The 25,128-nt window shown below is 36.9% G+C and overlaps 2 protein-coding genes across 9 annotated transcripts in view; one reads left to right on the top strand and one right to left on the bottom strand.

Moving 5' to 3' along the window:
- Positions 1 to 1,043: 1,043 nt before the first annotated feature.
- Positions 1,044 to 5,346, top strand: LOC126965283 (vacuolar protein sorting-associated protein 33B). Of its 5 annotated transcripts, none has more exons than XM_050808793.1 (3): positions 1,049 to 1,198; positions 2,046 to 2,276; positions 2,686 to 5,346. In XM_050808793.1, exons 2-3 carry the CDS (start codon positions 2,119 to 2,121, stop codon positions 4,451 to 4,453), a joined length of 1,926 nt encoding a protein of 641 aa, XP_050664750.1. In that variant the 5' UTR covers positions 1,049 to 1,198; positions 2,046 to 2,118; the 3' UTR covers positions 4,454 to 5,346. The 5 variants fall into 5 exon arrangements, with proteins under 5 accessions (XP_050664753.1, XP_050664750.1, XP_050664748.1 ...); XM_050808791.1 differs by having other exon boundaries at positions 1,062 to 1,198; positions 2,042 to 2,276; XM_050808794.1 differs by having other exon boundaries at positions 1,093 to 1,130; positions 2,042 to 2,276.
- The window catches only part of LOC126965278 (phosphatidylinositol 3-kinase catalytic subunit type 3), a 49,686-nt gene continuing 29,892 nt past the window's right edge, over positions 5,335 to 25,128 (bottom strand). For 3 of the 4 annotated variants that reach the window (XM_050808782.1, XM_050808785.1, XM_050808786.1), the window contains 12 exons: positions 24,662 to 24,729; positions 22,283 to 22,388; positions 21,085 to 21,191; positions 19,345 to 19,407; positions 18,847 to 18,940; positions 16,839 to 17,035; positions 15,230 to 15,450; positions 13,464 to 13,636; positions 12,428 to 12,666; positions 11,075 to 11,288; positions 8,677 to 8,784; positions 5,335 to 8,101 (listed from right to left, as the gene is read on the bottom strand). In XM_050808782.1, coding sequence (XP_050664739.1) covers positions 7,978 to 8,101; positions 8,677 to 8,784; positions 11,075 to 11,288; positions 12,428 to 12,666; positions 13,464 to 13,636; positions 15,230 to 15,450; positions 16,839 to 17,035; positions 18,847 to 18,940; positions 19,345 to 19,407; positions 21,085 to 21,191; positions 22,283 to 22,388; positions 24,662 to 24,729 — 1,714 coding nt within the window. In that variant the 3' untranslated portion in view covers positions 5,335 to 7,977. The remainder of the gene's footprint in view (positions 8,102 to 8,676; positions 8,785 to 11,074; positions 11,289 to 12,427; positions 12,667 to 13,463; positions 13,637 to 15,229; positions 15,451 to 16,838; positions 17,036 to 18,846; positions 18,941 to 19,344; positions 19,408 to 21,084; positions 21,192 to 22,282; positions 22,389 to 24,661; positions 24,730 to 25,128) is intronic. The other variant, XM_050808784.1, reaches the window with a different exon arrangement.

The raw sequence follows: 25,128 nt of genomic DNA, 5'->3' as shown, positions 1-25,128 counted from the left end.
TTTTTCTGAAAAGGTCAAACTTAGAAGTCTTATTGTGGGAGCCTTGTGCTCTAGGATAAAGGTTAAAGTGGATCGCCATGTGCTTACACCTGAAAGGGACAAAAAATCCTATTAACCGGACAATTTTAAAGCAGTTAAAAATGGTGGACAAGCTTGGCTTTTGTTCCGTGAACGACAACTTGACCCTGCCTACTACTGATTTAGTGTAGTAATAATATACTGATGAAGAATAATAATTAACATTTTCACACATTATTTCTAATGTCATACCACATATTTATAAGCTGTTGCTCTGTATTTAGCCACATAACTTCAATATACATGTTAATTCGTTCTCATACATGAGAGTGGTTGTGATTTATGATTTCTTCATGATATGAATACTCGCTCTATTTTCTTTCATAAAATAAATAGGTACATTCAATTTAGATTTTTAGGGGTATACTCTTGAATATATAATAAGCTGTAGCATAAGCATAGCCTAATATTTTTGATAATAGTTTGTCTGACGTGCCGAGCTGCCACACCGCGCGTGGCGCACGTGCCAAGGTCAACGGGCTCGGGTTACAAAATAAAATTTATTGCTTTTGAAGTGTTTGGGCTTGTTTATAAAAACAAACGTCGACGCTTTTGTTTTCAAACAAGATAGCGCTTTGTTAGAAAACATATAGATACTGCGTAATTTAAACAAATTTCGTATAAAGTAGGGCTGTCATGCATTTTTTATGATTTTTTTAGATTTACCTACAGATTACATTTCGATTATTACTAATGAATAAATTACTAAAATATACTTCAAAGTTACTAATTAGTAATAGAATAGTTACTAAAACATCATAGATAATACATAAGAGAATTTTTAAATCGTCTGCTACAGACAATTTTTACAGCTGACCGCATTTTGACGGCTTGTCGTATTTTGCACAGATGAAGTTTTAAAATTAAATATTTTTACTTTTATAGTCTGTTAAATTACCTTTCTTGTGGTATATCGTGTAGCTTGTACTACTCTGTGTATATTTAACAAAAAAATATTGTATCTGCTATCGTTCAGTGGCAAGCAGACATAATATGTCTGGTTCGCACCTCGGCATAAGCTAATCGATACTATATGTGTGACGTCACGTCATGTAAGATAAATTGGAATATATATTTTTAATTGATTTCTAACAAACGTCGAAGTACTAGTCACCGGCAAGTAAGATATTGGTTTAACTTTTTTTTTTTGATATTCCGATTGCAGCACAAGTTCTATATTTTATTGTTTCGCCAAAACGAATCAATTTTTATTTAATTTTTGATGTTCACGTACTTCCTAAGCAATATTTTACTGCTTGTTTCCTTTTCACAAATCGGACCTAATTCTAATAAAATAAGAACATTCGGCTCTAGTACACCACACCCCAGCAAATTGGCATTGTGCGCCTTGAAGTCAACCTAGTGTACGACTTCAGTGGAGGCATACTTTGCAAGCTCGTCATCAACTGCTGATTGCGTGTGCTTTATGACACGCGTACCACATGTTTATGTGGTCCTTGAAATCGATTTGCATCCTTCACTATGAGCACATAAAATGATGTTAACTTTATCACTAAAATTATTAATCTATACACCATCTCCATGGTAATAAAATAAAATAACATTCAAATTCAATGTCATCATTGCCATGTCCTTGATCTTTTTACTTTTTAGCAATTGGCTCTTGACCACAGAATATTTTTACTCTAATGACTATTGACCTTGATCATTATCAAGCAATGACATTACATTGCTTGATTAATTTTATTTGACAAATGACTATTGACATACGAGTTATGTTATGATATGTAGGTATTAAGTGATATGACACTTGACAGTTATAAAATTTGAGGACAGATGTGTATGTGAACTTTGTGAAGGTGATTTGTAAACAATAATATAAATTTAAATGCAAAATTACAAATAGTAAAAACATTAAATACGTTAACATAAAATAATTCGTAAAAGTATATTTATCAATCTTTTTTGTAAATGAACAAAAATATGTACCTATTTTTTTAAGCTAGGACGTGTCGAGTATTGTGAATAAATCACCCATGTCCTATCATCTATTTAAATATCGGGTTCAATTTATGAGAAATGGACCAGCCGCTTTCAACAAGACTTATTTCGCTTTGCCTCATCTCTCAACACAAGTTAAAAAGTATACTTTCAAGATGTGGGAGCAAACTTGACTTGATCATTGATGCTCAACTTATTAAGCCTTTAGAGAAAATATGTGGTGTAACGTGGTTGAGGTTTGTATCATTTTTTATTGGTAATGAATAATACACCAATGTATTAGTTATTATAGTAAACTCGCATTCTTATCTGGTATTGCTTGCCAAAAAAGAATGACATAGGAGTCTTAAAACTCAAAGAATGAGGGCAGAGCAACTTATTATTTGCCAGTTACTTGGATTGCTTACTTTTTATGAATGGAATAGAGAATGTCTATAGTGATTTAATCTAATTATTTTCGTCAACAACTTGTCACTTTGAAATTATATTTTTATCTTGTGGCTGCATTCAGAAACACCTGACTTTTAGTGTTTTGGATGATGAAATGAAAGATCTTTTTTGTGTTATAACTTATGATGTAATATCTGTAATTATGTAAAAAGATTCTCTGTATTCTATTATGATGGTTTATTATTTCTGTTTTAGGCAACATGGTGTCGATAAGATATATAAAATGGATAACCAACTTGGAACTACGGCAAACCAAAGCAAGCTTTACTTAATACCAGCTTGTCTATCAAAGTATAAATGTGTACTTGACCAAATATCTTCCATTCTCAGTCAAAATTCATCCTTAGCTGATGCCAATTGTTTTAATATCATAATTGTACCAAAAAAGATTGCAACTTTTGACTCCATCCTTGAAAGTAAAGGACTATATGATATTGTGAAACTTCACTCATTTTCCTGGGAGCTTATGACATTGGATGAGCAGCTATTGAGTCTGGAGCTGCCATTTTTTTACAAACAGGTTTTTGTTGAACAGAATCATTCATTGCTGAGTAGTGTTTCAATGTCTTTATGGAGCCTATTCCATGTAACAGGACATCCAAAGTATATTTTGTCATTAGGGAAGTTATCATCACATGTTATGAATATATTCCAAGTATATAAAGAGAGTTACAATAGGGACTATGTTTGCAATAATACACAAGAAATAAGTGCTTTGATTGTAATTGACCGTGATCAAGATTATGGGTCAGCTATGCTAACTCCTGCGACATATAGTGGTTTATTGAATGAGATTTTTAGCATAATTTGTGGACATTTAGAGCTTAATGTAAAGGAAACCAAATTAAAAAAAGGCAAACTGAATTTTTCCACACAAGAAAACAAATCTGATAAAAATACAGTAATGGTATTAGATAGCTGTATTGACAATCTCTATGGTGAGATTAAGCACAGACATTTTTCAGAAGTACTGAGTGTATTAAGTTCAAAAGCAAAATTACTGAAAAATGAAGATATTAAAGCGTTGGGGATTCAAGAGATGAAGCATTTTGTAGCAACAAAATTACAGCAAGTTACGCTTTTCAAACACAACTTGGTTAACCATGTATTAGCCTGTGAAACTATAATATCAGAGATGAACAATAAATTTGAGAGTTTAACCCAAACAGAAAGTGAAATGTTAAACAATAGAAATAAAAAAAATAATTTTACATTCATTGATGATAACTTTGGAACAGATATTCACATTTACAATAGCTTAAGACTCATGTGCTTGTTGAGTTTAACTCAAAGCCTGTCTTATGATGAATACAACTCATTAGTGTCTAAGTATTTATTAGCTTTTGGCTATAAGTTTATGTATGTCTTCAATAATTTGATCCGATCTGGGTTGTTGGTTCAACCAACTAGTCCAAAACTGTCTTTAAATATTAGTAACTTAAGTGATAGGTTACCAAAATGGCAAAATAGCTTCCAGGCAAATGCAAACAAACTTAAACAATTACCTTCCAATACTGAAAATGAAAATTCACCAAGTTATGTGTTTAATGGAGGCTATGTCCCACTTGCTGCAGTTTTATGCAATACATTACTAAATTCTGAATCTCTGCTAGACATGCTCAATAAGTTATCAGTTATAAATGACTTAAAAATAGGAGGTGAAGTAATTGATAGATTGAATAATGGAATGGAAACATTGAGTGATAAAGTTGGCAAAATGTCACTACAAAATAATGATTGTTGTATAGATGCAAAAGCACTTCTTAAAATATTAAAGAGTGATAGTAAAATGAACAAAGGTGTATCTTTAAAGCCTCGGAGCATTCTAGTATATGTGATTGGTGGAGTGACATTTGCTGAAGTGGCAGCATGTGATATTGTACAGACTGCAACCGGCAGTAAGATCTATGTGGCAAGTGATTGTGTTGCTAGTGGCAGCGACATCATGGCTGCCCATTTTTAAATATATAATGGGCAAACTATACCAGTGGAAGGCTCCTTTGCACAGGAAGCCGGCTAGTTTATGGGTACCAAAACGGCGCCTATTTCTGCCGTGAAGCAGTAATGTGTAAATATTACTGTGTTTCAGTCTGAAGGTCGCCATAGGTAGTGCAATCACAGGGCAAATGAGAACCCACCCATAGTGCCACTCAGAATTTATGGGTTTTTCAAGAATCCTGAGCGGCACTGCATTGTAATGGGCAGGGTGTATCAATTACCATCAGCTGAATGTCCTGCTCATCTCAAAGTGTTGTTCTTCAATCAAATATGTCCTAGATGGAGCTTTGCATATTATTATTAATAAGGTGCAAGAAAATGGTTTCATTTTACTAACTGTGCTTTTCTTATCCATTTGCTTTGTAACATATGAATATATGGGTACATTACTGTGTGAATGTGAAACATTAATGTGTATACATTACTGTTTTTCCGTTTTGGTACCCATAATCTAGCCGGCTTCCTGTGCAAAGGAGCCTTCCACTGGTATAGTTTGCAAATACAACAATATTGCAATAAAGTAAAAGTCAACCATATCTAAACTGTCTGTTAGGTATGTGTTTTTTTTTTATAATTTTAATGAATAATAATAAAAAATACTTTAATGGACATAGTTTTCTCTGTGATAACAACTTTCTTGTGTAATTTTATTACCATATTCAGTTGATGCTTGTCTGTTTAGATTTAATTATAAGTATTATAAGTACTTACTGTAAAACAGAAAGTGATGTGTACTTCCAAACAAAGGACACTCCTGAAACCATACTGTTGCAATGGTTCAACAGATCATTAAAATATACTGAAAGAATAAATAATGTATAAAAATCTGTTTAATAAAATGACTGATCATTATGAAAATAGTTTAATTTTATCACAGTACAAAAATTAACAATTATATTTATGAAAAACAATATTATTTACTATAGTAATATTCATTACAAATGATAATATAGTTTTCAGGCTTCACATATTTTAAAATTATGCTTTGTTTTAACATAAATCACAATAAAAATTAAATGTTCCTTATTAAGTAGATTTAATTTCGAGTACAAGTAACTTAAAACTCATGTATCTATTATATTAAAATAATTTGTTCAAATATAATTAGCAGCGAGAGAAAGATCAATTATTATTTATAATGTTATATAAACATAATGTTTAAAAGATCCTAGATTAAGTTACAAGTAACCCCATTCAATTTATAATTATTTTCTTAGGATTAATCTTAGATTAAGGATTGGTCTCCGCTGCGCTCCAACTAGATACCGCACTACCTAAGAACAATAGCTTTCTTATTACAGCAACTATATTGTAGTGTCTATTGGCTATTTGTAGAGATTTTTGTGTGTGGTGGCATCTTGACACTCAATTTTTTTTTATGGAATAGGAGGACAAACGAGCGTACGGGTCACCTCACATTCTCTTGCAACACCAGAGGAATCACAAGAGCGTTGCCGGCCTTTAAGGAAGGTGTACGCGCTTTTTTTGAAGGTACCCATGTCGTATCGTCCCGGAAACAACGCACAAAGAAGCTCATTCCACAGCGTTGTAGTACGAGGGAGAAAGCTCCTTGAAAACCGCACTGTGGAGGACCGCCACACATGCAGATGGTGGGGATGATATCTTAACTTGTGGCGAGTCATGCGAAGGTGGAATTCGGCGGCAGGAATCAGGTTAAACAGCTCTTGGGAACACTCCCCGTGATAAATGCGGTAGAAGACACACAATGAAGCGACGTCTCTACGCAACGCAAAGTGATCCAATGGCATCAAACAGATTTTACAAGATATTATACGCTTTGTGTTATTTTACAATAAAATTAATAAAAAATATTTTTACTGATGTTATGTGATCCCAGTGTCTTTCTTATTTCTTGTACTATTATATTAACAAAGTTTTACCCGGCACATTCAAATATTAGCAATATTGAACAGAACATGTGGCACGTCAACACATTGCTCGAGACTGGCTCAAGTACGCTCACTTGAGGGTAGTAATAGTTACCGCACTTTGCTACTACGCCTGCGGTATCTTTTTGGAGCGCAGTGGAGATCAATCCTTAATCTAAGTGTTTAAATTAATTCCGCTCGCTTAGCTGCTAGCCGTAGGAAAGTCAGCAAATATTTGATTATTTAACTGTTTGCCCGAAACATTGCTGAGTTTGATATCCGGGTGTTATGGAATTACAGTATTAATATGACCTACTAACGAATTTAGGTCACAGTCAAAATTAAAATGGTATCCATTTATGAAAGAACTTGTGTGGTGTACTCACAGTCCATGTTAATATTGAATTAAAAATAATATATTTCATGGCAACAGAAGAATCGTAATTATGTTAAAACCAGAACAGGCAATAATTGAAAATACCTCATACAGTAATATGCAATTGGGACCTAGTCGGAAAAATACATCTTAATTCAACCTATACGTAAATTTTACCAATCTTAATATAATATATATAAATTACGTGACACGTTGTTTGTCCGCGATGGACTCCTAAACTAATGAACGGATTAAAATGGGGATTACTTCATCGAGTGCAGTTTAGTCCAACTTGAGAGATAGGATAGTTTTTATTTCGATTTAGGACCCATAATTATATTTATTTCAAATATTTGTTTTACATGGACATATTTTCTATGAGAGATTTTATTAACGCACGGTTTGACAGTTCTATACATAATATAGAACTGTTTCTTGGAAAAATTGAGAATAGAAATTGGATTCGATACAGAATTATAGAATTTTTTTTAACCGACCTCGAAAAGGAGGTGGTTCTCAATTCGAGTGCTATTTTTTTTTATAAGCATTCTGCGGCGTCGTAGCATTTTACGAAGCGACGCCGCAACGCAGTTTTGTGGCCGGGCCCTTATAAATGATCTAAGATATGACGTGTCTAAATAGTTCTGTATTTCGAATCCCGCTTCGCCGTGCATTAATGTGACCCACATCTGACATAAATAAAATTGAACTGTTTGATAAAATTAAATATAACATCTTGAATATATTTTCTTTCTTTTTCCATGCTATGTAACTATGTATAATACTAATATTTTAGTTGAATAAGTGCTCATTGGAAATATTTTTTCTTTTTAATTAGATAAGTATGAAGAGCACATTGGGTTAATCCAGTCCACTTTCCTCCAAATATATATATTTTTTTTATGAAAATAAGGGACGAGTCGAGCAGGACGTTCAGCTGCTGGTAATTGATACGCCCTGCCCTTTACAATGCAATGCCGTTAAGAAAACCTAAAAATATCTGAACGGCACTACAATTGCGCTCGTCACCTTGAGACATAATATGTTAAGTCTCATTTGCCCAGTAATTTCACTAGCTACGGCGCCCTTTTGACCGAAACATAGAACTGTTAACACATTACTGCTTCACGGCAGAAATAGGCGCCGTTGTTGTACCCGTAATCTAGCCGGTATCCTGTGAAAAAGGGCCTCCCGCTGGTGAGAAAAAATAATGCGGACAAGTGATCACTTGCGCCAGTACTGCGCGAACTTGTGGAATTGTTCGACGAGCGCGGCCATTACAGCAGTCACCGACAGATCCAGCAGGTTCTGAAGGTAGTGTACCGCCTCCTCGTCGCCTAGGTCCAACCTACAGGATTGTGAACATTTGTTAATCTGCTTCAAAACTCACCTCATACAACTTAATAATAACAATAACTTAAAGGTTTATTTAGTTCAATAAGTTTACAGAAATCTTATAACTAATAACAATATGGACAATATTAATAATAATAAGTGTTCCGAAAAGCTGTTTAACCTGATTCCTGCCGCCGAATTCCACCTTCGCACGACACGCCACAACTTAGGATATCATCCTCACCATCTGGATGTGTGGCGGTCCTCCACAGTTCGGTTTTCAAGAAGCTTTCTTCTACGTACTACAAAGCTGTGGAATGAGCTTCCTTGTGCGGTGTTTCCGGGACGATACGACATGGGTACCTTCAAAAAAAGCGCGTACACCTTAAAAGCTGGCAACGCTCCTGTGTTGTAAGAGAATGTGGGCGGCGGTGATCACTTAACACCAGGTGACCCGTACGCTCGATGTCCTCCTTTTTTCTTAAAAAACCATTAAACTTAACTTAGGTTTAATGTTTTATTTTTAAATATAAAATCCATTTCACGTTGTATTCATTGGTTCGCACAGTTCGTATTAGCCATATCTACCTCAGCTTGTCCTGCACTTTGTTGACCGCCTTGTCCGGCTCAAGTGCTATGTCCGGCACCGAAGCGTCCACCATCATCGAGAACAGGTTCAGCATCAGGTTGGCGTGTCTAGAGACACACACAAAGAGGATATAAATACTACGTCATAACAGGCGGCCTAAGTAAAAATTGAAATTTAGTATGAAACGTGCAGTGATTTGTGAAGTTTGAAATAGTTATTATAATATGGCGACGAAGTATAATCCAGCTAAGTTTGAAAGCGAACAGTTGCTTTATAACGTAGTGGATTTCAGCTATCTCCGTTTTTTACAAGATTATAGCCACCATCTGTCAATTTACAATGACGTTGCACGTTTCATACAATCGAGTGAATCGCTTTTTTCTTAGAGAGTTTCGCTAGGCTGCTAACACACACACAACACTCGCTATTTTTTAATACCCACCTAGGTATTCTTCCGTAATCAGTAAGTGCCGTAATGCACTAGATTTTTCAGATACACTAACATCGAAAGCCTCTGCTTGTGGCGGCGACGTGGGGCGGGTCGTTCCCTTCCCTAAAATAAGGTCGAGGGAGGCGATGATCTTGTTACCGGGAGGTCTGTTTGATGTGTTTTTTAGGATTATTATTTCCTTTAAAGTTAAAGTTATTATATATTTTATTTTATGAAATGCTCAAATAATGCCTCTATTTATTTACGGTATGTGTGGATTTGTGCATCTACTATACTCAATAACTCTTGTGTTTATAAGTATTAATTTTCTTTTTTTTTTCTTTTTTTGACTTACTCGTGTAAGCTTTTCAGTTTTTGACATTTGAGTATTTATTGCTGCGTCACTTTGCATATATTGTAATTGAAATTATTTGTTAAACAATTAAAATGTAAATATTGACTTAAAAGAGTGGCAATGAGTTTCTTGCTACTCCTTCTCATTAGCTCCACTCTTTACAAAGTAGCGGTAAATTCAATAAGAAACAATATTTTAATTTTTTTGACATTCATAAGTGTCATTTCCGTTACCTACATGAATAAAGTGTTTTTGAATTTGAATACACTACGCCCTGTCCAAGTTCTGAACCGTTTATAAGATGGTTTGTTTTGCATAATTGTTTACATAACTTGTTTCAATAGCTTTCTGATACATTCACTCAAATCACCCTAATTATAATCTATCCAATACAGGTAAAATAATACACATTGACAGACCGAGAGGTCCATGAGGGAAAAACGACTCTCTCTTACAGAGGTTTCTGTTTCTCGCTAATAGAGGTTTTGGGAGCTTAAAATGACGAGTCCGGGCTATTACTCTCACTTATAGAGTTTTCTCACTAATCCAGTTCTCGCTTATCCAGGTTCGACAGTATTTAGTTTCACATGTATCGGTATCTGTCTGCCGTCAGGATAGTTAATGAAATGCAATTTTATTAATTTTAATAAATAAATTTTCAAAGACTGTTTTCCAACTGTACAATATTTTTTTTAGATTTTAATAAATCATTTGTATTTTATGGGCAACATTCGCGGTGGACATAAACCTATTTTCATAATTAGAATATAAAAGTCCAGTACACGGGCCACAAGGTGCTATTGAGTGGGTTTACAAGTTTTTTTCATCATTTTTTTCTTTGATTAACGCGAGTGTAACATATTTAAATAAAACTTTATAACTTTTATTTAAATTTTCAGGGGCACTGCTAAATTTGATCTAAAAAGGTCACGAAACGTTGGTTTAACAAAATAATAATAAAAATATAACTCATTCAAACTCTAATGTAAAAACACAGTTTAATTTACACGCGTTTTAATCTTTTAAAAAGTGTTTTAGATTTTTTCATGTTATTTTAACTTGATTATCTTAAGAGCCTATTTTATGAAAATAAGGGACGAGACGAGCAGCACGTTCAGCTGTTGGTTATTGATACGCCCTACCCATTATAAGGCAGTACCGCTCAGAATTCTTGAAAGACCCAAAAAATTCTGAGCGGCACTACAACTGCGCCTGTCACCTTGAGACATAAGTTGTCAAGTCTCATTTGCCCAGTGATTTTAGTAGCTACGGCGCCCTTCAGATCGAAACATAGTAATGCTTACACATTACACATTGGGGACGTTTTGAGAAAAAGAGAGGTCCGAAGCACCCGCAACCGGCGAGCATGTGTGAAAAGAGTAATGAATGTAGAGGAAGCGCGTGAGGTTTGTAAGGATAGAAGCAAATGGCATTCTATTGTCTCTGCCTACCCCGACGGTAACAAGGCGTGAGTATGTGTATGTGTGTGTGTGTATTACTGCTTCACAGCAGAAATAGGCGCCGTTGTGGTACCCATAATCTAACCGGCATTCAGAGACTGTGTGTCTGCCATGTCCTGTTTTGAAAGGCTAGGTGTGTGTGAGAAGCATACCTCCTGAGATGTAGGAACGCTGTGTAGCACTGCTTGCGGAACCTGTGGTAGTGTTCTGAGTGGACGCCCCCCATGGCCTCCACCATCTCCTTGCTCAGCTTCATGGGGGGCGGGAGTGGCTTGGGGTCGCGGCCCAGGATGTACCCGAAGTCGATGTGGAAGAGTGCACCGGCGCGGGTCAGTAACAAGTTGTCGAGGTGACGGTCACCCACACCTACACGTACAAGTCTTATTATAAAAAAAGTATTTATTTTTCTCAAAATTGACAACTTTGAAATCCCTTTTTCGGTCATTTAAAGTATTACCACCGCTTCGGAGACAGTGGCGTTTATTGGTTTTCTAGCAAGGTAATCCCTCTAGATCTAACTAAAACGGAATGAACTATAAAAATAAAATACTAATTATTAATCAATGAATTAGACAAAAAACTGAAACAGCCATAAACTCCTAATATGGAACGAGTGAGACGGATGTGGGGACTCGGGAGTAATCGGTTTATTTCGCTACAATTCGTTAGTAGGCATGCCTACCGACCGGCCCATCCGTTGCTGAATATCGTTTAACTGTGACCAATACTTTTCTAAATATGATGTGTGAAATACTTGTTGTGTCGTATAGGCATTATGGCGACTGCCTACCGTACGAATTTAGTATTTAGCGTAAGGAAATAGTGAATGAGTTGGTGTTCAATACAAATTTGGTTATAGAATAACGCAACCAAATTAAACTTGATCAACTTTAATATTTTATTTTTATTGTATAGGTCTTCAGTAACTGTATTTATTTATTTAATAGGTACTTTTATAACGAGGTAGGCAATACCGAAAAGCATATATGGAATGCACGCCCCTGGTTCGGAGATAAATGGCACACCTAGAGTGAGAAACAGTGCCAGAAATTCTCCCAATAATTGGTTATGTTTATAAAGTGATAACCCTCACTTCTAGGATTAATACACAAATAAAATTTGAATAAAACAAAGTTTTATGAACTATGCGGGACTCGAACCCACGAACTCCGGCGTTCCGTGCCGGTGCTCTAACCAACTGAGCTAACCGTTCGAGTGACGTATCATCATAAAATCTTGTATGCTTTGTTCAACTCTAGGTTGTGGCTTCATCTACAAGATCTACTTTAAAGTTGATAACCTGCTCAACCCCAATATTGGCATATTAGGAAATTGACTTGAGCTCTTGTAATGTCGCTCTTGTAAATTAAAACAATTTGATATGTTTTTAAAAGTGATAACCCTCACTTCTAGGATGAATACAAAACTTTAAAAACATAAATAGTTTGTAGTATTATTGTTATTTCTGTCAAATCAAGATGTAGCCTCAGACTGTCCGCACGAACCCAAGAGGTAGGTGATGACGCAGTAGCCGGCGCAGCTTCGCACGTAGGTGTCCATGGCTTCTGGCCGGATGCCGTAGGGAGCGCCCTCGCAAGGGTTGTGTCTCCGAAGGAAGTTCTGGATGGAACCCTCGGAGGCCAACGCCTCGGCCACAGTCACCGACTCCACGAACTCGACGAACCCGTGCTTTGAGCTGGTGGCCAGCACTTTGTACGGAGTAAGCTTTAAGTCGAGGTTTTCTCTGAAATACAAAACAATATAAGTTCGTAGTAACCCGACGGTATCCATAGCTCACTTCTCCCCCGATTATTACTTAGGGTATGTTCCGATATGCACTGCGATCACTGCACAGTGCTATCACTGTAGAAAATTTCGTTCCGTTATGAACTGCCAGTATACTGCCGCAGTACCTTAGGGAAATATATAACGTCATAAATTGCCGCCATATTCTACTGTAAGCACTGGCGTTTTCGAGGTAAGGTACTCGCAGTATTTTGATCACGTGATCAGTCAAAACCACTCGAGTGCAGTTTAATCCCAAATATTTTTAATTTGACAGTACTCCAACAACAGTTTTTTTTAATGAACTAGAAAACATTAATACACTCATTTGAATGCTGCGTTAAAAATACGGCTGACAGTATACGGGATTGCGTTCCGTTTTAAATAGTAACCAGTATAACTGGCTATAAAGGAACGGCTTCACAGTATACTAAATTGACGTCACACTGTACAGTGGTCGCAGTACATATCGGAACATATCCCAAGTCGTATAACTATTTGATGATTTAAAAGAGTGACAATCAGATCACTACCAGTTTATCTCAAATAAGAAGATAAGAATTAGCGGCAGGCCAGCTTAGTTGTATTAAGTGGTGTTCAGTATTCAATTTAATTGATGGTATATAGTCAAATGTATTATTTTAACATTCTTAAAAATAATATTACTGACTTAGCAATAACAAATAATGAGGGTAGTTAGAGGTTGGGTCATTGGTTGGAAATGACGAAACAGCGATGTTAGAGAGACATAGTTACCGGCGCAGTAGCTTGTCCATGAGAGTGATCATCTGCAGGATGAGCTGGTCTTGGCGCAGGTCGTCTCCGTGTTTGAAGATGGCCTCGTACTCGCTGCCCTCGCTCGTGAGGAACGTCAGCTTGCACGGCATCAGCGCTGACTTGAATAGACTGGCTTTCTTAGCCACTATACCCTGAATATATATAGTTTTTTCAAAGCAAAGATATTTATAATTTACATTATTATTATTATTCGTCTCGTGCCAGAATTTGGCGAGTCAACATTTCCTTACGATGCTTTGTGTCGAGGCGAAACACGTTTCGAATTGATTGAAGACAAAATAATAAAAGCGAAATATACACTCAAGATAACTCAAAAAAATAGGAATATTATGGATTTCCGAAAAATTATTACTGATAAAAACCATCCGACCCTGGACATCAGCAATATCGCTGCAAATTTTTGTAAAAGTCTGCCAGCTACATAGCAACGCCTCAATAACGCGACGACAGCACCACAATGAAGCAAAATGAATAGCAAATAATCGATCCGTTCAAAAATTACTCGATCCCCGACAATTCGAGCAGCTCTGTGATGCTCGCGTCAAATGGTTCGGGCTGATAGTGGGATGTACCAGACCAGAGATTACAGCAATACACCTATATATTATAATATAGTAAGATGTACGCTTTATTGGGCGCCAACTTGAGTTTGGGTCTCGTAATATCGTTGGTAACGCCATCTGTTTCTTTTAGTATAATTTAACAAAAATATAGATGCGATCACATCTCGTTATCCTCCCGCTTCCCGCATCCTTTTTTTTTATGGAATAGGAGGACAAACGAGCGTACGGGTCACCTGGTGTTAAGTGATCACCGCCGCCCACAATCTCTTGCAACACCAGAGGAATCACAAGAGCGTTGCCGGCCTTTAAGGAAGGTGTACGCGCATTTTTTGAAGGTACCCATGTCGTATCGTCCCGGAAACACCGCACAAGGAAGTTCATTCCACAGCTTTGTAGTACGTGGAAGAAAGCTCCTTTCCCCGCGTTCTTCGACATACCTACCAGTAACGGTCAGAGGCACTAACGAAGGTCAAATCAAGCCCGATATTTATTGTGCACACGCATTGTGCACCACTTATTTTCTACTTAATACCTACTTAATTATTGGGGCAATTGAACCACCAGTGAGTGATAGTGATTGTAATTAACTCTGTTTCGTCGACATGGAGCCAGAACAGCAGGCGGCCATATTATCCTCGACCACGCCTATACTAATATGCAAATATTGGTTTTGAGCAGGTTATCAACTGCAAAGTGAAGCCACAACCTGGGACTTGAACAAGATATACCAAAATTTACGATCCATGCGTACTCGAACGGTTGGCTAAGTTGGAAAGAGCGTCCAGATGGGATCCGAGGGTTCACTGATTTTTTTTTAATGAAAATAAGGGACGAGACGAGCAGGACGTTTAGCTGATGGTGATTGATACGCCCTGTCCATTATAATGCAGTGCCACTCAGGATTCTTGAAAAACCCCAAAAATTCTGAGCGGCACTAGAACTGCGCTAAGTCTCATTTGTCCAGTAATTTCACTAGCTACGGCGCAATTTAGACCGAAACACAGTAATGCTTACACATTACTGCTACACGGCAGAAATAGGCGCCATTGTGACGCAGAATCTAGCCGGCATCCTGTGCAAAAAAGCCTTCCACTGGTTCGAGTCCCGCATCGTTCATAAATTTTGATTGCAAATTTAATTTGTATTGTTAACTTTGCTCACCTTGATGTGAACGGTGGGGTCGAGCGGGAAGGGCATGGGCTCGAAGTTGGTGAAGTTGAACTTGCAGGCGTCGGGGTCCGCCAGCAGGTGCTGCAGCCGCTCCGCCTTCCGGTTCCGGTTGCCGCTCTCACGAGCCACCACCTTCACCAGCGACACGAGCCGGTCCAGGAACACCTGCTGCCGCGCCAGCTCCGAGCGCGTGCGCTGGTGGCAGGTCTCGCCTGGCGACAACACTGGCATTAAGTGACTACATCCAAACAAGGCTAGGGTTACTATGGATGCGAGTTCTGACGAAAATTTGTTCTGACGAGTTCTGACGGATTCGTCAGAAGAAACAAACGCCCGGTATCCAATGACAGTGTTTACACTGGCAACGACGAACGCGTCAGAACATGCACGACGTCGTCAGAACCACTCGAGCTTACAAACGAGTTTGATTTTTTCGTCCGACCTGCGTCTGCGAATTTCGAGTGATTTGGTTTCCACCATGGATAACGATAAATTGATAAGTGTGATTGATGATAAATTGAACGGGTGTTTTTGGGATATGAGAGACAAAAATTATCACAACAGATATATTTCTCGGCAAAAGTGGGAGAAAGTTGCTACAGAACTCAACACTCTACATTTTGAACTATCCTTTGTCATCTCTTATAGAAAATAACTCGTTGACATGCTCTGTCTATCCACCATTTAACAATAATAATTAAAATAATGGACTTTCAAGAAAATCAAGTTCATCAAATTCGTCCATCTTCGCTGGACGGAAGAAACGAACTATCAGAATAACAAAAAACGCGCACAGTGTAAACGCCTTGTTTTGACGAGGATTTCGAATGTACTCGTCAGAACAAATTTTCGTCAGAACTCGCATCCATAGTAACCCTAGCCTTAGCTTACAAAGTCTGAAACCTAGCTGGTGCTGGTGAGAAAGAAAATGAGAGCTGTTAGTGTTGAAGGTCTCCAGGAAGAGATTAATGAAAAATTAACAACTACTTAAATTGTAAATTAACTATTTATAAAAAGGCTCTAAATAAAATTACATCTGACACTGTCAGACGCTGTAGTACAGAGAGTGTAGAAAAAGGTGGTCTGTCAAACATACTGATGATGATGTCTATGACATTAAGTTTTTTTTATTGTGTTTTGTTTCACTGTTATTCACAACAAAAATGTGGCAAAAGTCACCAGTGGGAGCATTTGCACAGAATGTCCGCTAGATTGTGGGTACCACAACGGCGTCTATTTCTGCCGTGAAACAGTAATGTGTAAGCATTATTGTGTTTCGGTCTTCGGATCGTAGCTAGTGAAATCACTGGGCAAATGAGACTTGACATCTTATGTCTCAAGGTGACGAGTGCAGTTGTAATAGGGTATCTACCGCTCAAAATTTTTTGGGTTTTTCAAGAATACTGAGCGGCACTGCACTGTAATGGGCAGCCGGCAGGGCATATCAATTATCATCAGCTGACCGTCCTGCTCGTCTCGTCCCTTATTATCTTAAAAAATTCCTCTTTGGTAACACCCGCTGATATAAGAATACCAGAGAGGTATATTATAATATAATGTTGGTACAAATTAAATGTTTCGATGTTCGTTCGAAGGGTACCTCGCGCCAGGCGGTGAGAGAAGGTCTTCATGACGGCCAGGTACATATCTCGCGCGTCCTCGCGGCCCGTCTCCGAGGCCTCACACTCGATCAGCAGGTACCAGTAAAGGTAGTTAGCCACCACGGTATTGACGCACGCGCGGCTGATCAGGAAATGCGCCAGGCTCTGCTCCTCCATCTCTTGCTCATTCTCTGACCTGGATACAAATTCAAATAGGATTTGAAATAACTTATTGAACGTCAAAAACCACCTATTCAAAATAGTGTGCCTCAGACCTGACAAGAATGGGCGCAAGAAACGTCAAAAAAAGAAATCATTTTTTTTAAATAAAACCTGTACGCTCTTAAACATATTAGCCAGTTTAAAAAGAATAGTGATGTATATAATATAGTATAAAGTAATAAGTATATAGTCAATACTCCAAACAAACATAAACTCGCAATTCCATTTATTAGGGTCCGTAAAATTGCTAAATCTTTTAAAGTGGGCTGTCTTATATTTGATAATATATTCGTAAATGATACTAAAATATTACCAATTAAAAAATTTAAATGTATCGTAAAAAATAAACTAACATATTCTATTAATATATTTAATTTATTTTTACGGAGTTCAGAAACGACCTGTGGCAAACAAATGCTAGCATACCATTCTGCATTAACCATTTTTTTGCAACGTGCGTAAGTGAACGAACAATTTTTGTTGGCTTTAACTCATTTTCGAACACCCAAACTCGTGACTGGTTTTTTGTTTCGGGTTAGTACGCGTATATCCAGGATTCGTCACCTGATACTATGTTGTATACAGCATTTGAGGATCCTGCGTGGAATCTTACGAGAGTTCTGACGCACCAAGTAACGCGAGCTGCTTTTGCTCTTCACAGAGCAAATGAATCCATCGGGAAAACAACTTTTTTACACCTAATTGTTCATGCAAGATTATTTGACTCATGCCAATGTCTAAAGTTGCCTGAATTTCGCGGTATGGCACATGTCGATCTTCCTCAATCAGCTTACGCACAGCATCAACGTTTTCTTTGGTGACTGCAGTTTTTGGACGACCTTGACAGGCATAAATTGTGGTTTTGGATGGGGCTTCATCACCAAATGCAGAAATCATCCGGTCAACACACTGTTTTTGTGTTAAACCACTTCGAAAGTCATAAAAAATCATCGCTCTAGAATTTTCTCAACGACTAAACAAGTTTGAAAAGACCTTGTGACAATACCGAGAATCTTTTTTTAAATAAATAATTGGTATTCGATTTTTAAAACCAAGGAGTTTTCAATTAAAAAGATTTTAATATGACAGGAACAGTGGAAATATTCCATTTCCGATACTTTTAGTGCAGCCCCCGTAGTTATTTGTTCAACAATTGAGCAAAGTTATTTTTTGCTGCGAGTGCTGACTTTAAATCAAGAATTGGCGAAGTAGTCTAGAATTGAATCACGAGCGTAGCGACAAGTGAGGTAGTGAGTGATTTAAAGGCACGAGACAAAAAACATTTGCTCTCGTGTGAAACATACTCGTGAGAAAAGTAGGTAATAGTAAGAGAAACAATTACGATAATATTTAACAATGTTTATTATAAATATCATTACTAGTACTTATTTTAAATATTAAGTCTTTAAAAAGGCAATAGTAAAATTTATAAATCTAAATTTCGATAAGTAACATATAAATTTTTGTGACAATGAGATAATACGCTAGGTTAAAATGAGTTTCGGAACGCACCGGATCGCATTGTTTATTTTTTTAACGTGGAGTAATTCCCGGATGTATGGTCACGTGGGGTTCGAAATTTAAATCACTTTGCCTCACGCTCGCAGCAAAAAGCGTTTTTGCTGCGAGTTTTCACGTAGCAATAGCGCCCTTTTCGTGCTGGTGAAGTGAAAAATATGATGTGTCATGTATTTCTTCTAATCCCATTTAAAAACAAAATAGTTGAGAGGTTTCATTGATTATTAAAAAAAAATCTGGATTCACGTGTGACCGTGTCATACTCACGCGGGATTAGATGTGTCGCCATCTGCCGGCGAGTGCGTGTCGCTGTCCTCGGACTGGTGACCCGTCACCGAGCTACTCATCTCACTCGCTGATACTACGGACCAAGTGATTATGAAATCATTAGCTCTCCTCAATATCCAATACACAACTCAAGTTATAAAAGTAATTTATATTCTCCAAATTGCTTAAAATATAATTGATGGCGAAGTATTGTCGAAAGAAACTATTATCCCATTTCCAAAGGAATTTCAACTATAAGTACTGAATAATTCAAACTGACAATACATTTAATGAATAAGAAGTAAAATCATGGTAAGTCATACATAAACAGCAAAATACAATTCATAATACCAAGACTACCTCAGTCTTATGATGCATTTAGAACATTAAGTAAAAGCAATTCAAATAATTTGGTCCTTCGAACCGGATCTGAGCTATAAAATATATAATGCTATAACCCTTTACTAAATATAGTGTAACAACAGAGTATTTACTAACCAGACGCGAGTAGTGCGTTGTCCCCACTGCTCGCCCCTGCATCACCACACACACGCGCGTACTCTACACACATAATACTGCTTAAACATTTACCCCCTTATTCATAATGGTCCGCTAACTTTAAACAGCCGCTTAGGAGTGTTTTTTCTCATTCTGACTTAGTTCAAAAGAAGAAGACAGAGTGTGAATTAGCAATGCTTTAAGTTAGCAGACTATTATGAATAAGGGGGTAACCGTCTTGCAAGACGATAACTCCTTACTCTTTGGTAATATAAATGTTACAACACCAAGTGCTATGGAAAATACTACATTTAAACCTAAGATAATTTTTACGTCTAGATACATTATGACAGCTGTGATAACGTCAAAAAATGAGGTTGACAGTTAACCTCCATTTTGAGCAATGCACGCACACTACCACAAAGTGACATACAAATCGCGAGTGTAACACATAGCTTATCTAGCACACTAAACTAAATAATCCAGCCTGTTTTCATCGGTTGTCAAGCACCATCAGGTCCTATGTAGACCTATAAATTATCTTGGATTTAGATAGCATAATTTGCATATTAGCATTTTAAAGTGATGCCGAAATTATTATATTCATAATTTAAAGTTTGGGTTGCAATTTGTGGAAAACTATGAACGATCAGATGAATAATAACAATAATAAATATAACTTTAATTAGGGTTACGGATGCTTTAATCACCAATCACCATGATTCGAATATACATCTTACATTGTAATTGAAATGATTTGTAAAACGATAAAGGTTTGAATGTTGATTGAAAAGATTAGGAATGAGTTTATTGCAGGGGTGGGACAGACGCCTTAAAGTGACGTTTTCAGAAGACTGTAGTGCCATCTGTTAGTTGGCCCGAAAATGAAAGCTTTGTCAGCTGTCACTCGCTTCGAAACCTTTCAACTTTTCTTTATTTGTGTCACTGCCCACTGGTCAAAAAATGGCGGCTACTCCTAGCGTTTGCGCATGTATGTAGCTCTCGTGTTCCATTTTGCATATTTGCACTACTAAATCTATCCTTTATGTTCTATGTTGTGACAAAATTAAATAACTAACTCTACGTTTTTACGCAATTTCAACATTTATTATAACAAAAATTGCAATACCTACATTAAAAAGTAGAGTTAGTTGCATTATTGCGTCACAACATTAAAAATGAATTTTATAATTTCGAGCTAATATATAATTATTTTCGGGGCCAATCTCCAGATGGCGCTAGTTTTCAAATAGACAGCTCATAATGCGTAGAGAGGGCTCTCTTTTCCCTATATATTATTTTACTCTTTGGTTTATTGCCACTTATTCTCATATAAGCTCAACCATTTCCGGAGTCGTAGTAAATGTATGAAGAAAAATTTTGACATTTCCTTGAGCTACAGGAATAAAGTGACTTTGATTTTAATTGAATACTTTTTTAAGTTCCCGATATTTCGGCCCTATTACAAGTGGCGTGGCCACGATTCACACATAATTCGCCACTCAACTTGTTTTTAGTTGACTAGTTTGTTATTTTTAAGTGAGCTGAGAAGTTGGGAAACTCAATCCTCAATCCTTGATTGCTGGTAAATTGCCTTAAAAGTCTCAGCTGTTTTAACAGAATATGGTCGGCGGTGATCCCTCACCAACATTAAAAATACCGATTATAGCAGATATATTATAAATATGGTGTTTTAATGGTTTAGCTCTAGGTGTTACATAATTTATGTGACAGGCCCACCTTGATGTATCTCATGGAAGTTTTCATACTTGAGCGCCTGCACCAGCTGAAGTAGATACAGTAGCAGATCCTCATCAGGTGCTTGCTTTAATCGAGATATCGCGTATCTGTGACCAAAAATTAAATATATACTCAATTCTCTGTTAAAACCAACATTTAGAAGAATATATTATCTATATATATATATATATATATACATAACTAGCTGACCCAGAAAACGTTGTATTGCCGATGTTAAAATCGCGATACAAAAGTAACTGTTGTTAGAGATAGATCATAGATAGGTGAAAATTTGAAGTTGTTTGTATTTTTTAATGCTGACTCATAATCAAACAAATTAAAAAAAAATGTCAAAAAAATAAAATATAATATCAAATATCAATTATCAATAAAAAATAAAATCTTTTGGACCACCCTTAACATTTAGGGGGATGAAAAATAGATGTTGTCCGATTCTAAGACCTACCCAATATGCACACAAAATTTCATGAGAATCGGACAAGCCGTTTCGGAGGATTTCAATGTTTAATACCATGACACGATAATTTTATATATTAGAAGATCAAAATGGTCTTTGTTTGAGGCTCTTTCACGCCTAAACCACTGATCGTATCGACATGAAACTACCACCATTCGTTGCGAAACTTATCCAAGATGGTTTATGGCTAATTCCATCGTTTCTTAATTAAGATCCGTCTGTGAGGCTAACTGTTTTTATTGCACGGGATTATATTGTATTTAAAATTTTTTGTCAGCTGTTTTTAACCGCTTCAATTAATATAATAGCAATAACGGTGTATTTGTGATACTGTGGTGTCGGGTAGGTATCACTACCCATCGAGTGCGTCGTGTCCGTTTTGTTACAAATTTTCATAAAAACGAGATAAAAACCCCCAAGTCATACCGGTTCGGGAATATTTCCGCTAAGAGATGATTTCACAAAATGGCATTTATTTTCTCAAAATTGATTCCTTTAGAACTCTTTTTGATGTCATTTCTAATATCCTAAGTACTACTACCGCTTCGGAAACAAGTGGCGCTCTGAGAGAGAAGAAGCGGCGCAAGAAACTCTCCCAGCTCCCAGCGTTGTGGCTGTGTGATTCAAGAATGAGTTCTTTCCAGAACTCTAAGAGCTCTGCTACATTCGCAGTAGTGTTGCTCAGAGAACCCTCTGTACACATAAAAGTCTGGATCTTACTTCCTAACAGCGGGATGCGTGAACTTGGGCGTCAGAAGTTCCAGTGCATCTTCCACATCCATCGGAGACCACTGCTTCATCATCGAGAGCGCCTGCCGAACCTCGCCTGGACAGTGTACATCATCATTATAATAATAAAATCAAAACACTTTTACACAAATTATATTATCTAATCTATATATTATCTTATACAGGTGTCCCAAAATTATGGGACGTGAAGGGAAAGTACCTTAAATATCGAAGATAGGCTATTTTGCTGAAATAATACTTTGTTATTTTTAAAAGTTAGTAATTCTGTATTCAAATATTTTCTAAAAATTACTTGCCTCGTCAGGGAATCGAACCGACTTAAATGTAAAAAAAAATACCCCTACTCTTATGATGCCAATCGAAAGAATGGCCAAAAACAAATAACTCTTCTTAAGTAACATAGTATTTTAAAAGAAAGTAGTCAATTAAGTGGGTATTTTTTTGTAAATTAATTAATTAAATACTCAAAATGTGATCTCTCTTGTCTTACGCAAATCGCCAATCTTTTAATGAGTCCGCTGCCTGTTGATTTTCTTTTTAATTTATGGTGAATACTCGATATGATATGGCACAATCATTGTAAGGTCCGGAAATCTGGCCGGCCATAAAATAGGTCCATTCGTACCAATCCAAGTAGGAAAACATTCATTTTACGTTGTTCCTTTCTTTTAAAATACTATGTTACTTCCGAAGAGTTATTAATTTTTAGCCATACTTTCGATTGGCATCATAAAAGTAGGGGTGTTTTTTTTTACATTTAAGTCGATTCGATTCCCAGGCGAGGCAAGTAACTTTTAGAAAATCTTTGAATGCAGAATTACTAACTTTTAAAAATGACATAAAGTCTTCTTTCAGTAAAATAGCCTATCTTCGATATTTAAGGTACTTTCCCTTCATGTCCCATAACTTTGGGACATCCTGTATATAACCCCAAACTAGTTATAGCCTGAAACTAGTTATATCGTCACCAGTGGGAGGCTCCTTTGCACAGGATGCCGGCTAGATTATGGGTACCACAACGGCGCTTATTCCTGCCGTGAAGCAGTAATGTATAAGGATTACTGAGTTTCGGTCTGAAGGGCGCCGTAGCTAGTGAAATTACTGGGCAAGTGAGACTTAACATCTTATGTCTCAAGGTGACGAGCACAGTTGTAGTGCTGCTCAGAATTTTTGGGGGTTTTCAGGAATCCTGAGCGGCACTGCATTGTAATGAGCAGGGCGCATCAATTACCATCAGCTGACCGTACTGCTCGTCTCGTACCTTATTTTCATAAAAAAAAAGCCTGTACTATGGGCACAAGACAACGATATATTTTAATACAATACTTTAATTTAATATAAATACTTATAAACATACATGTCTCGGAAACAAACATCCATACTCATCATATAAATGTTTTGCACCTACCGGGGATTTGAACCCGCGACCTCTAACTCAGTTGACAGGGTTACTAACCACTGGGCTATAGGAGTTGTCAGTGTTTAATATTGATCGATAAGTTTTGATGAAGCGAAATCCCGAGCAAAAATACGCAGGCATGAAACTTGAGCTAACTAATTATTTATTTATTTAATTTATGTTAATGTTATGCCAATTTTCTAGTGGCTATTTTATTTAGCAGTCTACCAGTTCGTACAATGAATGCATACTGTTTGCCTGTTATATGTTAATTTTATCTCATACAATACCACTACCTATAAATAAAAATTAACATCTTGGATCTATCTTTATCAGTGGGAGGCTCCTTTGCACAGGATGCTGGCTAGATTATGGGTACCACAACGGCGCCTATTTCTGCCGTGAAGCAGTAACGTGTAAGCATTACTGTGTTTAGGTCTGAAGGGCGCCGTAGCTAGTGAAATTACTGGGCAAATGAGACTTAACATCTCGTCTTAAGGTGACGAGCGCAGTTGTAGTGCCGCTCAGAATTTTTGGGGGTTTCAAGAATCCTGAGCGGCACTGCATTGTAATGGGCATTGCGTATCAATTACCATCAGTTGAACGTCCTACTCGTCTTGTCCCTTATTTTCATTAAAAAAAATCCTTAATGGCAAATAAATAATTACTGAATCTATCAACGAGCAATTATTGTATGTATACAAGCAGCTACAACGATATTTATAAAATTTATTATAAAGGGGATTTCGGGGGCGTAAAATCGATCTAGCTAGGTTTCATCTAAAAAAAATGAAAAAAACAGTCTTCGAGAATCAAGTTATAAAATAGAAATGTGTTGTATAAGTTCCCGTTTAAGAGTACCTATAACAATTTATCGAGTAACAGTTTTTATAATGTACAACTTTTTTATCGAACGAAGTACAAAAGTATGAGGTAAGTACGTGGTGTACCTGGCCTATTCCAGTTGACACACTCCAGGAACTTGGTGAGCGCGCGCCGGTGTGAAGACAGGTAGAAGCTGAAACAAAAACAAATCTGCGTTACTGACTGACTGTTAACGCCATATATTAATCCTTGTCGTCTCCTATCCTATATTTCATCATTGCTTGTAACTAATTCTAGTAGGCTTCATAAGATACATAATAGCTATAAGGGTAAATTGTATACACTTTTATAACAAAGTTCCAGCCACTGTTCAGGCATTATCTATAAATAAATTTAAACGTTTCATTAAAAAATGGCTCTGTCGTAAATCCGAATATCCGCTCTACAGCTGAATACCTAAGCGATCCGACAGCCTGGGACAAGATTATGATTATTTTATAGCAATAGGAATGACAGGACAACATATTTCATTAAAAAGAGCGCATAAAAAGAATGCTGCGAGAGTTTCTTGCGCCGCTTCTTCTCTCTTAGA

This window comes from Leptidea sinapis, chromosome 7, assembly GCF_905404315.1.
Source record: "Leptidea sinapis chromosome 7, ilLepSina1.1, whole genome shotgun sequence".
Taxonomy (NCBI): domain Eukaryota; kingdom Metazoa; phylum Arthropoda; class Insecta; order Lepidoptera; family Pieridae; genus Leptidea; species Leptidea sinapis.
This window is presented reverse-complemented; position numbering and strand designations above follow the sequence as displayed.

What these genes read in the sequence shown, in the direction of transcription:
- LOC126965283 (XM_050808793.1), top strand. Translation starts at nt 2,119, where the DNA reads ATGGACCAGCCGCTTTCAACAAGACTTATTTCGCTTTGCCTCATCTCT. An exon ending in TGTGGTGTAACGTGGTTGAG is followed by an intron (nt 2,277 to 2,685) that starts GTTTGTATCATT and finishes TTTCTGTTTTAG; the next exon opens with GCAACATGGTGTCGATAAGA.